This window comes from Anser cygnoides, chromosome 5 (genome assembly GCF_040182565.1).
Source record: "Anser cygnoides isolate HZ-2024a breed goose chromosome 5, Taihu_goose_T2T_genome, whole genome shotgun sequence".
Taxonomy (NCBI): domain Eukaryota; kingdom Metazoa; phylum Chordata; class Aves; order Anseriformes; family Anatidae; genus Anser; species Anser cygnoides.
In genome coordinates this window covers 55,606,865-55,620,103 of record NC_089877.1, presented here as the reverse complement: position 1 = coordinate 55,620,103, position 13,239 = coordinate 55,606,865, and the positions used below count along the sequence as shown (strand labels likewise).

Below are 13,239 nucleotides of genomic sequence, written 5' to 3'. Positions count from 1 at the left end.
ATTACATAAGTTATCTTTCAAAGAACATTGAACACTGAGCATTACAACTTTAGACAAATGCAGACAAAGAATTACAGCAAGTAGCTCTAACACAGATTTCATACAATTCTAACATTTAGCAAAAAAGATATGCACAAGATGAACTCCCTCAAGAACAAGCATAAAAATGTTTTTTCTCAGTCACAATCTGACATTTCATTCTCCCCTGTAAAAGAAAAAGAGGCATCAGTTACAGAATAATAACAGGTATAAAATTGGGGCCATATTGAAAGTGACCTTGGCACACCTGGCCAGTTTGGCTTCATTGGAATTTTAATCAGACATTAAATCGAATATATTTTCAGCATTTAGAATTTTTGTACTGTACACAACTGAAGTTAATTGCACCATTTGGGATGATGCCCAGAAACTGGGGGAAAAAGCTGATCTAATCAAAGCCTTTTTCGAATTACTATATAAGAAAACTAAACCTCTTCTGTCATGTCAAACTTCACAGCCTGGATGAGGAACTTCAGCTGGAACAGGTATGTCACAGCAACACAGCGCGAGGCAGGGCAGAGGAACCCAGGCAGGAGCCGTGCTCAGCGCCTGGATGCTGGGAGCAGCCTGAACTTGTCCCCAGGGGAGCAGGGGACAGCAGGCTCGGCGGGCGCAGCAGGTAAGGTGGGTGCTAATTTCAGACTTAGCTCACGGCTGTCTCCACGCTGCTGCGCAGATGTCACCTAAGGAACAAACTGCTGGGTGACTCGAGCTGGCGTCCACCACCACAAGGGCAGTCACTTGCACGAGCTGTTCCCGCTCTCCCAAGCCACCAGCTGACCCACGAGGTTTTTAGTTTGTAAGGTATTTAGTTTGTACAATCATGATTGCAAGGAATAAAGCTCTCAAGCACCTCCCTGAGAGCTGCATACACATGGCTCCTTGCATACAGCTCAGAAGGGCTACTGAAAACCTGGTCCCAAATGCACTGGGAGCTATTTTTGTGACAACCTGAGAGGTTAGGGAATTTCCCTGCCTAGCTGCAGAAGAAATACCGCAGTACTTGAGTGAGATACCTCTGGCTGCCTCTTCTCTTAAGGCAGCTCTGCTGGAGATGGGGTTGTATTCTCACCTGGGTTCAACTGTCAGCCTTTCCACAAAAGCCAAACCCCCACAGGCTTTGCTTCACTTGCAGTTCGCTCATATTCCAGCAAGTTCTCTAGACATGAGCTAGATCAAAACCCTCTCACTCATTTTTGCAGTTTTGGACATTGATCACGACTAACTGAAGAACACTTGAAATTTTGCCAGCACCCAGTGGCACAGCACATCATCAAAACTCAGGCATCCTAACTTCACCCAGCTTTATTTCCACACTCCACGCGGCTGAGCTGAAAAATCCTTTGGGAGTATAGAGGTTTGACTATTTTACATAGGGGAGGGGAAGAAGGGGAGACTAACATCAAGCTGAAGGCCTGGTGCTGAGCTTGCTGTAAATGTAAACCAAATTATGCATTTCCAGTCCAGCTGCCTTCTTCAAAGGCTGCAAAATTACAGCACGTGGCAGCCCATACAGTTCTTTCGCAGTCACCTCTTGATCAGAGGTGCTGCTTCATCCAATAAACAGATATATGTTACCAGAGAGGTACATTTCCAAACTGCAGTACTGTCATATATGAGCACAGGAAAAAAAAAAAAAAGAGATAGTATTAAAAAGATCCTTGACTACACAGTACTAGACAAACACACACTCCTTATAAGAGATTTTCTCTTATAAGTTACTAGGAAAAAGAAAAAAAAAAAAACAAGCAGGATGGGAAAGAAAAAAAAAAATCAAGACAACCTTTGCAGAGAAGAACAGAATGAGAAAGCCAGGTCAGAGGAAGCCAACCAACTACTGAACGAGTCGGCTGGTAGTATTCTCCCTGGCCCTGCCTGTTAAACAAGTATTGTTGATCTAGCGAGAAGATGGGAGAGGTTGAGTGAGTCATTGGTGTAATACGTCTCAGCTCTCGCAATATGCATCTCTTCCCCCTTCCCAAACAGGGCTCATCATATAGCGCTGGAGCCAGCACATGGCTCTCTGGGAAGCGCTACAGCAGCGACTCCTTTGAGGGAAAAGCTTTTGCAGAACATTGCCCAGTGTGGTTAGGAGTCTTCCAAAGCCACGCATACACCTCACGATTAGGCAAGTTGGGTTGCAAAGATGTAAACTGCATTTTACTGCAGGTTGAGAAGGCACCCACATCAAGCAGATGCCCTTGCTGCTGTTCAGAGGGATGGCTTTTCTCCCATGCACCCAAGGCCACAGCATTTCTGAGGCCCTGGAGCTGAGCTCCAGAATTAGGCAAAGTCACCGAGTGGCAGCTCTAACTGCGCAGGTATTTCTAGCAGTACACACGGCCACTGGCTGACCCATCTTCTTCAAGGGCACACATCCAGGGGGGTCCAACTTGCAGGCAAAGCTGCACAAGCAGGAGTCAGGCTCATCTGCAGAAGCTGGCGACCTCCTGACCACCACCACCACCTGGATCTTAACCAGCTTCTTGGGACACCGCTCAGCTCTGACACCGTCAGAGGCGTCACCCTAAGCTCCCATCTTCCCAGTCTAACTTCATTTTTCTCAGGAAACAGAGCTTGGCCCGAAAGCCTTACACTGGTAAGAGTTTTCCACGTGAAAGGCAGTGGAAAGGGGGTGTGGGTGCACATGCATAGGCTGAGAGGTGCTGCACTGGAGCCTGTGCCCCAACATGTGCGTGTTCTCGTTCTACTGAGCATTGCATAGAGGAAATAAAGGCAAATTTCTACCTCCTTTATGACTTCCTTTTACTGTGCTGCTCATCAGCTTTTCTGGCTCTGCTGGCAACAGCGCCAAACAGCTTGTAAACACCAGTTTTAATTTCATTTTCTCCACCCTCAAGCAGTATCAGAGAAAAAAGTACCTAGAGTGCTGTGATGGTGACCACTCCACTACAGGGCAATCAGGAATTGCCCAGTGTTGGAGAAGGGAGCACAGTTAATTGCTGTCAGATTCCTTTTGGCTTTGAGCAAAGCAAAACATGCACAGCAGGGAAGGAGGAGTGGGGAAAGGAGGAGTGGTACCAGGAAACATCTGGGGGGAAATTCCTACACCTAGTTTCTTACCAACTAACAGCAATGTCTGAGGTAGTCTAAGGAAATCAGTGTGCAACAATACACAGCCTTTCTGCTTGCAAACCTACCTTTCCTCACGTTCCCTTTTTTGTTTACGAGCATGACGGTCCATCACGCTAGTTTTAGTCCTTGTCTTCTTCCAGGAGTAGTAAAATTTCACCAGGCTGGCTATTGATTTGTCAGGAAGCTGTAAATTAAACATGTATCCTTTTATATGCTTATATGTAAAGTAACCCCAGGAGTTCACCCACAATTGGTTTGGTTTTTGTCAAGGAACATCTGATTCTCTACTTTGGATTCTCTGAAAATTTCAAGCGAGGCAGTTCTGCAGCCTTTCAAAAAAAGAAAGAAAGGAAGAAAGAAAAGAAATCTGCAGGGGACTGTTTCAGGTTAATGCCTACCATTTGGGACATTAAAATCTATAAAGAGCATCTCAGCAAGCCTCCACTGACCAGCCAGGTAGCTGGTTCCCTTCAGAAATGAGGAACATAGCAAGAACAAATCCAAAATGGATCCTTGAAAGTGAGCAAACAGTTTTAAAAGCCAACACAAGCATGTGTAAGCAAATGTAGGAATTGCTGAATTGCAGGCTACATCCCAAACATATCTTTGATGTCAGGTTAAAAAGGCCTATTCACACCATTCACATGATGAAATCTATTCAGAGATCTCAACAAAAGATGCTTTCAAAAGGTGAAACATCATTGTCTGGTTAACTGAGGATATCGGAAAACCACAAGTCAGATTTTTTTTTGTCCTCTTACACTAACTACGATGCCCTGTAGCTATGAGAATAAAGTCTGCCTCAGGAAAGAGTAAAGCTACATTAAGCCTAGTTCTCTGCTTCTGAGGTATTCAGCATGCATATTCTTACACAGGACTTCCACAAGGTGAAAGACCAGCCTTTCGCTGAATGAAACAGGTTTTAGATAAAAGTCTGATTCAGCTTGGAGGGCAGGATGGCTGGGGAGGGAAACAAAACTGAGCATCAGCCAGACCTCTCTTACTCAGGTACTAGAGCTGAAGTCTTCACTTGCAATTAGCTGGTTCTCAGACTGCAGATTGACTTCAGGTCCTAACAACGGATCCCACCAGAACTACCACGCTGGTCCACAACCGCACACAGGCGTAACTCCACCTGCTCTGGCAGAACATGGACTGTGCCTCCTCAGTGAGCTACGCTGGTGTTGGGCTGCCAGCAGCCATGCAGCAGGCTGGTACGTTGGGATTACAGAGTTCCACAGAACAAACTCAGGGACAAGGCTGTTTGTGACAAACATCAGCTTGGCTATAAGCACACGCTGCGAGTGCCAAAACATCAGAATCAGCTCCGGTAAATAACGCAACTCACTTTTCATCCTCTGACTTCAGTGACTTTCCCTCTGTTCCAAGCCGCAACGGTGCTAATGGGCCAACAGATATAAACTAACAGCTAACACGCTCCCCGGTTCCTGTCCCCTGCTAAACACAAAGCTTCGTGCCATTTAATTCCTTTCATGCAGGGTGGTTTTTCTGGGAGCAACAGTAAAAAAAAAAAAAAAAAAATCATTACCCAGGAACAGTGCATGAGCTTGGCTTCCCTGTATTGGAATGCACTTCACTCAGGGACAGAGTCATGTTGCTGCACATAAACTGAAGGGTGATTTTTTATTTTTATTTATTTATTTATTTATTGCTTTGGTGGTTAACCAAGCAGCAGGAAGGCCTTCACATTCCTCTTTCTTTTTTTCCCTCACCAGGATACTCCCTCCCTCCATGTAAGAAGAGAGGAATAAAGAAGAAAACTGCTTCACTCTTCAGGAGTCCCCAGCTCTCCAGACTGTCTTTATCAGCTGCCACAGTATGTGGACACCCTTGTCACCTGAACCAAGGCAGCTGGAGCCCACAGGACTGCAAGAACAAATGAACATCAGTGAAGGTACATTCAAGGAGGACATGAGGAGAGCAAGCCTCTTCCTGCCACCTTTTTGGAAAGGGACCTTGCATCTTTCCTTCATGCTTGTGAGGCAGGTTGCCTTTCCCTTTTAAGCAGGATCAGGGACACAGACCTTCAGGCGTGCTTTAAAGAGGCTGAACAAACTACAACTGCATAGGCCTGCTTCAGAAAGTCACAACCATGGTTGAAGGAGAGAGAAGAACAAAGTCTGGTTCCCACCCTGGTGACAAACTAGTCAAAGAAAGACTCAAGACTTAATTAATAAACAACATCTACATCCCATCCTCTCCATATTTCAAAAAGGCTCTCTCATTACCTTTTGCTTGAAGTCAGCTTTTTAACATCCTGCTCCCTTATCCCACACATACCCCAGCGATTCCCTTTCAGGCAGAAGTCTACCCTTGAAGTTTTCAATCTTAGTTTTAAAAATATCACTAGCAATTGAAAGCAAAGGACTGAATACTTGAAATGATATATAAACCTCCACCACAGCATCCACTGACAGTCCCAAATCACATTAAACACAGACTTCATACTCAAATAAAATGAATTCCTAAAAAGCAGGCTGCAAGAAAGGAAATCAACTTTGCACAGAGATAATCTTTACTCAGTGTGTGGGTGGGCACGTGTGTACAGACCATGCCTGAACTCCAACTGAGACAAACACTACCATGGCACACAGGGGACTGAAAACCATAATTTCCAGCCAATAAAAATTGCACAGTCAAAGTTTATCCTGAGCTGGTAAAGCACTTCAAGAAAACACTTCTGCAGAGACTCCAGAAGCAATGTTGTTTTTATCTAGTCACAGTATTATTTTTCCTCCAACATCCCCTTTGGCCCGTTTTCTCTCAAAAGCATTAGACAGCAGTTCAGCACGATCAGCACAGGAGATCATCCAACTGCCTGTTCTGCTTTTTCACTCCTCTGACACCACTTACCATCTGCTGGATCCTGTGAAAGGTTTTCCCATGGAAACTGAAGGCCTGTTCAAACAAGACCTTGTCTTCCACTGTCCACTCATCTGGGAATGGAGTAAAGTTTGGCAGATCTGCCAGAGACTTCTCGATGTTGTGCTTGTGCCAAAACAGCATCCCGAGAGCCTAGAAACAACAAGGACACCACAGAGACAACTGTAATCACGAGCTGTATTATTATATGCGTGCAAAGGGAGAGCTACAGCATTTTCCTCAGGCAACATGCTGACCATAATTTTTAATTCCCTGCTCCATCAGACACTTCTGTGTGCCAGAAACCTGGAGTTTGACCCCACACCCTGCCAGGTTTTGAGGAACTACTGAAATTCACACAAACCACGGAGGTAGCAAAGTAAGAAGGGAGTACCAACAGAGAAAGGGGAGAAGAAAATCAAAGAGGTGACTCCTACTTTACTAATCGTGATATGCACAGGACAGGTAAGAGAACACTACCTACAAACCAGACTGGACTTTAGCACTGACAAGAAGTTTCCTGACCTCCCATCGTTTCCCGTGCAGTCAGGAGGACGGTTTAGTTGGCTGGGGTTCCCTTTGGGTGTTTAGGGGCTTTTTTTGAGGGGGAGGGCAAGAAAAGGCGAGAGGGCGGGGGAAGAACCAGGAGAAGGAAGGGGCAAAGGGTGCGCGCAGCTTTGACTAGCTGCCGAGACGTCCCCGGCCAAAAGGAGGAACAAACCTCACTCGTTTTAGGGGCTGCTCATTTGTTCCCCTCAACTACATCTCGTTTCGCTGTGGCAGTCTCCGGTTTCCAGTTCCACAGGCGAAGTGCGTGCGCTGCGCTTCAGCACCTGCAAACGGTCCTCCTCCCGCCTGTCCCCAGACACTCACTCAAAGCCACCCCTCTCCCAAGGGTGATGTGTTATGACACATCACTACATCTGGCGTGCCGGTGACCACCGCGAGTCATTTTAGGAAGGCCTGACTCTGCAGAGCTAGAAACCAGCCTTTCACAAGAGCTGCAAAGTGAAAACAACACCTAACATGCTGAGTAAAACACCAGAGGAACCCGCTCAGCATATGCAAACTCAGTTTGGGTTTCGCAGCCTCGGTTACCCTCGTCTAGTAGTTTCATCCTGTCCACTCAGAGCTACAAAATCCCTCTGAGTTTGGGGTTTCCCCACAGTGCTTCGCTATGCAAAAAAGCAGTTCCCCTTTGTGTTCTTGCTTCACTTAGATCTGCACGGGGCAGGACTACGGGCATTAGCCTTATCCAAGATCTTGCCCTGACCCTGCTGGCCTTTCAGTGGCGCCTAAGCACCCTCTCTCTCCCGGTTCAAAAGTCCCTTTGCCAAGACGCAGAACAAGAAAGGCTTGGGCACGGCCCAGGCACCAGAGGTGGCCCAGAAGCCACACACCCAGTTATCTCCGTCCACTCTGGAAAGCGTGAAGCCAAAGAAACTATTCTGCAGTCGTGAAGGACCAAGCTTTCTCTCCTGTCATCCCTTCCAGCTTCAGGTATATGCTATACCAAACGTCCCTGTGAGAAAGCAAGGGGAAGACACGGAAGGAGCCATTTTGGTGCTAAACACCGCTATGGCAGGGCCAAGGGGATAGCTGCTTCCACAAAGCGAAGGGTCAAAAAAATAAAAAGCTCTTCCTTATTGCTGTAAAAAAGGAATAGATTCAATTAAAAACAACAACAACAAAAAACACCTAAGATGATGGCTTATTATAAACAGATGACACCTGTAAAGCACTGAGAAGTTCTTATACACTCCTTCACCCCGTCCTGCCCAAGGAGAGCTCTCTGCCCTCGTACACATGAGCACGCAGCTTTGCCAGCGTTATTCGTCCCAGGACATCTGACCCAGGCTGGCAGGAGAGCACAGCACACGGCCAACCCGCTGCAGCGCTCCCAAAAGCCCATAACCTCTACACCTCAGCGCGACTGCCTGCTGCAGTTTGCCAACACCAGCCCAAGCGGGCTTGCCCTGCCAGAGCCTGCCCTTTGCCTGCCTCGAGCTGGCGAGACTGAGGGGACTCCCTCGGGCACAGCCCCGAGCCCTCCGGCAGCCGCCTGCCAGCAGCAGAGCCAGCAGCGTGGCGCCTGGCCACTAGCAAGCAGGGAGAAGGGACAGTGACACGGGAGCCATGCTGGCGCGGACACGGCCAGCTGGAGGGCCGGTGCGTGGCCCAGCCGGCCTGCCAGACAGCTCGCCGCTCGTCCTCACTGCCACGGCAGGCGGGCCCGGGTGGCACAACAGCAATCCCTGTTACGGCTGTTAGCCAGGCAACCTGACCGGCTGTCTGGGAGCGCACGTGTGGGCAAGGCCTACATCAGCCAGCAGAGCCAAATCCTGAAGTGGCCAAATCCTGAAGCCCGTCCTGACTGGCTTCCAGGGGAGCCGTATGGGCTCTTCCAAAGCTACCCAGCCAACAGTGACACTCCCGGTACCTGCTGAAGAGAAAGCGTCCCTTGGTAACACAAGCCATGGTACACGGCAGATCCTTTCCAGTTATTTCCTAGAACTGCCTAGCTTGGTTGTCTAGGAAATCCCAAAGGACCTAGGACACATGTTCATCTCCAGAGCATTACATGAGAGCGCTGGAGAAGAAGTGGAAAAGTTTTGAGAAGGAGGGACACTTTTAGCTACCGTGCCCTGGTTTGGAGAGTCCCAAAACTTCTACTTCTGTACCCAGAGGAGGGGTGGGCAGGGGGAAGGCAGATGGGGAGGAGGTGCTAAGAGGAAAGGGTGGGAGGTATCTATTTCCAACATTAAAATGAATGCAAGGCTGTTAGCCAAATAAAGTTTTCCAAACTACAAGAATTCGGTTTGTCTAAAAATCACAAGCTTCATTTTCATCATTCTTCTGGATCAGTCTACACTCTCCAAATATTTCTCCACTGAAATGACGAAACTGGCTTTTATTATCCTGAGCTTTTATTACTCTTTTAGCAAACATTACCCACAATTTCCAGTACTTGGATATACCTATCTCAGTTGAAGTGAACCATCCAGGATTTCATTTGGATTTAAGTATGCAGCCTTTCAGTGCTTTTTTGTTCTTTTTATTGGCATTTTCTGCTCTTAGAAACTACAAATATTAACTCTGATCATCCTGAGTTTTCAGAAACTTTTGCTGGCTATTTCGATTTTAATGTTCACATCCCACAAGAAGTCTTTTTGAGGATGAATGTCAACCACTGAAAGCCTGACTCAAAGACAGCAGAATCATTTAAATAAACCCCCTGCCTGACCAAATCACAGACTTCTATGGTAATAGGCAAAAGCCTATGAACAAATTCATAAATTTTCAAGTTTTCTTAGAATCCCTTTGTAGAGATTACAGTATGTAATTTGCCAATACAGTAAGTCATGAGATTCCCCGCCTTACCTTTCCGGGCAAGTATTAGTGCATAAGGAAACTCTAGAGAGAGTTCAGAAAAATTTCCCCAGTCACTACTCATCTCCCTAGGCAAGTGTTGAAATCAATGTTAGTTAATACAGGGAAGATTAGTACACAATCCTAGACCAAGTGGAGTAAAGGAGAGGTCTGCCCCTTGAAACAGGATTTCAGTCCCTAAGCTAAAGGCAGTGGTGAAGCTGGTGAAGTTGTCTACTGGTACTGCACAGGCACCTGAAGAGCTCATTTACGAATGCCAAAATCATCTGCAACACAGTTTTAAGGTGTGTAGCCCTGGATATTGGTTTGTCTCGAAAGAACGTGATGGTTCAATAGCTCGTTAATAATCCAAGAGATCCATGAAGCAGCTGTGGAGCAGTCAACTGGAAACTGCAACACAAGCAGGCAGCAGTCCAAACACACGTCATTGGTCTTTTTAATGTTGTTTAGGGGTTCCGAAAGCGTTCAACAGGTGGTCACCTTAGGACACATAACACTTGTGGTCAAACTCTTCTAGAAACTATGACGTTGTTTTTTTTTTTTTCTTCTTTTGACTCTATGTAAAATTCAAGGTTAACTCTATAATCCCAGAGCATGGGTCACCATTAGGAACAGCCAGTTTGGGGAGAAGTAAACAGAAGAAAACAGACAGTTAAAAAAAAAAAAAAGTAAGGGAAGAAGAACTTGCAGAGTCACTTTAAGCCAAGTTTTAATACCTGCTGAAAACAACTTTTTAAATAAAGTAAGCACTCAAAGGATTGTTACCTGCTCCATATTGTATCCATGCTTCTCTTTAGCAATGGCAATGTATTCGTCCACTGAAAAACAAAGAGAAGGCATAAGGGCATTTCATACAATTATCTCACCTCTTCTTCCCTTCCCAGGCTAAAACACAGTCCTGCAGCTCTGACTTCAGCCATGGTCTTTGTATCCTCCACACAGAACTCACATAAAGAGCTGCTGTTGCCAACCATTCAAGAAAGGAAGGAAACAAAAGAAAAAAGCCAAACTACTACATATTGTCCTTAACAAGCTTAAATGATGCACGATATCCAAGCCAGTTTCAGTACTTCTGAAACACAACATATAATATTTCAAAACAGGTATTTTTGAGTTAAAAGCACAAGCATTTCTCCTATGATCTGCTCCCATTTACTCTCTGAAAGTTTCTAATATCTTCTTCTAATATCAAGTTACCAATCTTGTTCTCCAGAACTGCAGAGATATGAGTCTCAACTCTTTTTTTTTTCCTTTTAACCCCCCCACCCCAAAGCAGCTGTTTTCTTAAGAACCCAACACCCCAAACACGATCCATACCCTTCCAATACTGCCAGAATCCTAGCATTACACAATCACTGCGGATATCTTGGCAAATTTTTCAGTCCCTGTGCCTCAGCAATTCTCATCTTGGACCAAACCCGACCTCTACATACCAGGCCCCTGCAAGTTTTTTAACCTTTATAACATGAAGATGCCCTGTGGATCTGTATTTTGTATAGACAAAACTAAATCCCAAATGTTTCTTCCCGTATGAGTGACTGAGCTCACATTACATCCAACTGCAACTGGATCTAAGTCAGTGCTGATCTTCCAAAACCCGCGTCCTTGCACTTGGTCATCATTAAATACACCATAATGATAATACCCTTGAAAAACAAGCTAAAAGTGAGACTCCCACTTCACTTGACGGAGCAGAGGATGCTGGAAGCATTGGTTGTCTGCAGGATTTCTGATGCGCAAAGCACCTGGAAGGCTTCGAATAAATACACATGGCCACAGTTCTCACTGGTGTACAAATACTGAACTTCAAGACAAGTCACTTAGCAATAGGCTCAAAAGTCATTCCCCCCTCTTTCTCTGCACACACTTGCGGAGGAATGCAACCAAATTCCTGCGCTGAGCACCCAACAATGACGTGGAGAGCACGCACAGCAACTAAGGAAGGAAACAAACGGTTCTGTGAGCACTGCAGCTGAGGAAGCCACATTTCCCACGGGTTGTGCCTCATGATTAACTTCAGCTCTCACACGTGCTGCTCCCATGCCTTTTGCTCTATGAGAACCCGCAGTGACTCGCTGGTGTCTAACAACATGGCTTTTTTTAAAGCCTCCTCTTCATGCCAGGACACTCCTCGGTTCTGACTTCAACTGCGCAAACTGAACAGTGAGCTCAGAAGTTATTGGGCAAAACAAGAGAGAACAGATCAGAAAAGGCACAGCAGGAGAGCACCAGCCTCTTGATTTCAGCTTGTCACCATTAGAAACAAATGAAACCTAGGTAAAGTAGACACCCCGTCCTACTAGGCAACATGGCATTTGGTATCAATGCCCATCCTTCATTTGGCAAGATGCATTAACTCATTTTCACACAAATTTTTTTTTGCAACACCTTTATTTTGTTAAGTGCCATGGAGAGCCTGTGAGAACATTAACACGGCCGCATGTCGTGGCAGGAGAAGAGCATGTACTGGATGCGGGCGCAGCCGCACGTCGGCGAGGACACCCCATGGAGTTCTTGCTCTCCAAGCTCCCACTTGCTCTCCCCACCCACCTGCACACAACGGGCACTCCCAAAGGCTGACGAGCCTGTTTGTTGGACCACGTTCAGGATGGGTTCGCTAAGTTTTATTAGCCCTCGGAGGAAAGGTGTAGCACAGCCACTCGTTTGCAGCCCTGCAGGAAAAATGCATCTGTCTCTCCAAGTCAGCAAATTGTTTCTAAGGACCGTGCTGGACTGGGGTAAAAACCCTCCCTTCTTGCTACCAGCCTTTTCTCGCGTTATGCGAACATAGCAGAAGAGTCGCACAGATGGTGGAGGTGGCAGGAGGGCGATAGAGGCTTCGTAGGCTGAAATTGCTGCATTGCTGAATTGAACATCCTGATGGTTTCAGCAAGGCAGGAACCTCTGAAACCAGCCTTGCCACAGGAAAACAAAAAAGGTCACAGAACCACAGCTCAAGGAGATAACAGAATCCAGGAGGACCACGTGGGGACAGCAAAGGGAACTGCCTCTTCTTCACACACCATCCCTTCCCTCCTCACACTGAACGAGGAAGGGAAGAAATGAGGAAGGGAAGATCAGTAGGATGTAGGCAGATGTGCAACTTCTGATGCTCCCAGACTTTGTAAGCATACCAAAAGCAGAGGCTGCCAGGAAATCCTAAGTATGGCATTTCCCAGTACTTCAGCTAAGTGCTCTTGGCTTCCTTAGGCCAGGTATTCCACATGCAGTGTGATAAATTTTGTCTAAGGGGGAGGTGAAGGAAGGGAGAAGGGAAAGGAGTTGTATTCTCTGAAGTCCAATGCTGAATTAAGCCCTTGAATGCTAAGTACTGCTGCATTAACTCACTCACTTCACTGTAGAAAAATCTACGGTTCCTGATTTGACTTCAGCATCTTATCCTTTAATATATACAGAGAAGGGATGAGGTCATTCTGCTCTCCAGCATATTACATTTCTTATGCCAAATACCGTAGGCAATGAAAGCATACTTCTTCCCTCCCTTGCTCCCCACCCCTAAAAATCATTACAGCCTTTTCTCTCCTAATCCTAAGATCCTAAGAACATTAGCAAGGATCCCCCACAGCAGCGGGATTTTTCTTGAATTAAGTCAGAACACCACGAAACCAAATAGTCTACTATCAGCAATCGGCACCATGAAAGGAGACAGGATGCCCTTCCTGGCATGGTGGGGATGTAACACCTCCGCGTTGTACCTCGCTGCTGCAGCAGAGGAGGAGAAAAAGAGAGACAATAAGGCAGTAAACCAACCACGAGCAAAGGAAAGCTCTTTCTATCCCCTAGAAGTGTTTGCAGAAGAAAGGACAAGGA

General features: G+C 46.3%; 1 protein-coding gene across 1 annotated transcript in view; it reads right to left on the bottom strand.

Annotated features, from left to right (window-relative positions):
- The window catches only part of RCOR1 (REST corepressor 1), an 84,091-nt gene that overhangs the window by 14,250 nt on the left and 56,602 nt on the right, over positions 1–13,239 (bottom strand). Inside the window, exons 4-6 of the mRNA XM_066998369.1 lie at positions 10,174–10,226; positions 6,010–6,171; positions 3,201–3,319 (exon numbers count right to left, since the gene is read on the bottom strand). Coding sequence (XP_066854470.1) covers positions 3,201–3,319; positions 6,010–6,171; positions 10,174–10,226 — 334 coding nt within the window. The remainder of the gene's footprint in view (positions 1–3,200; positions 3,320–6,009; positions 6,172–10,173; positions 10,227–13,239) is intronic.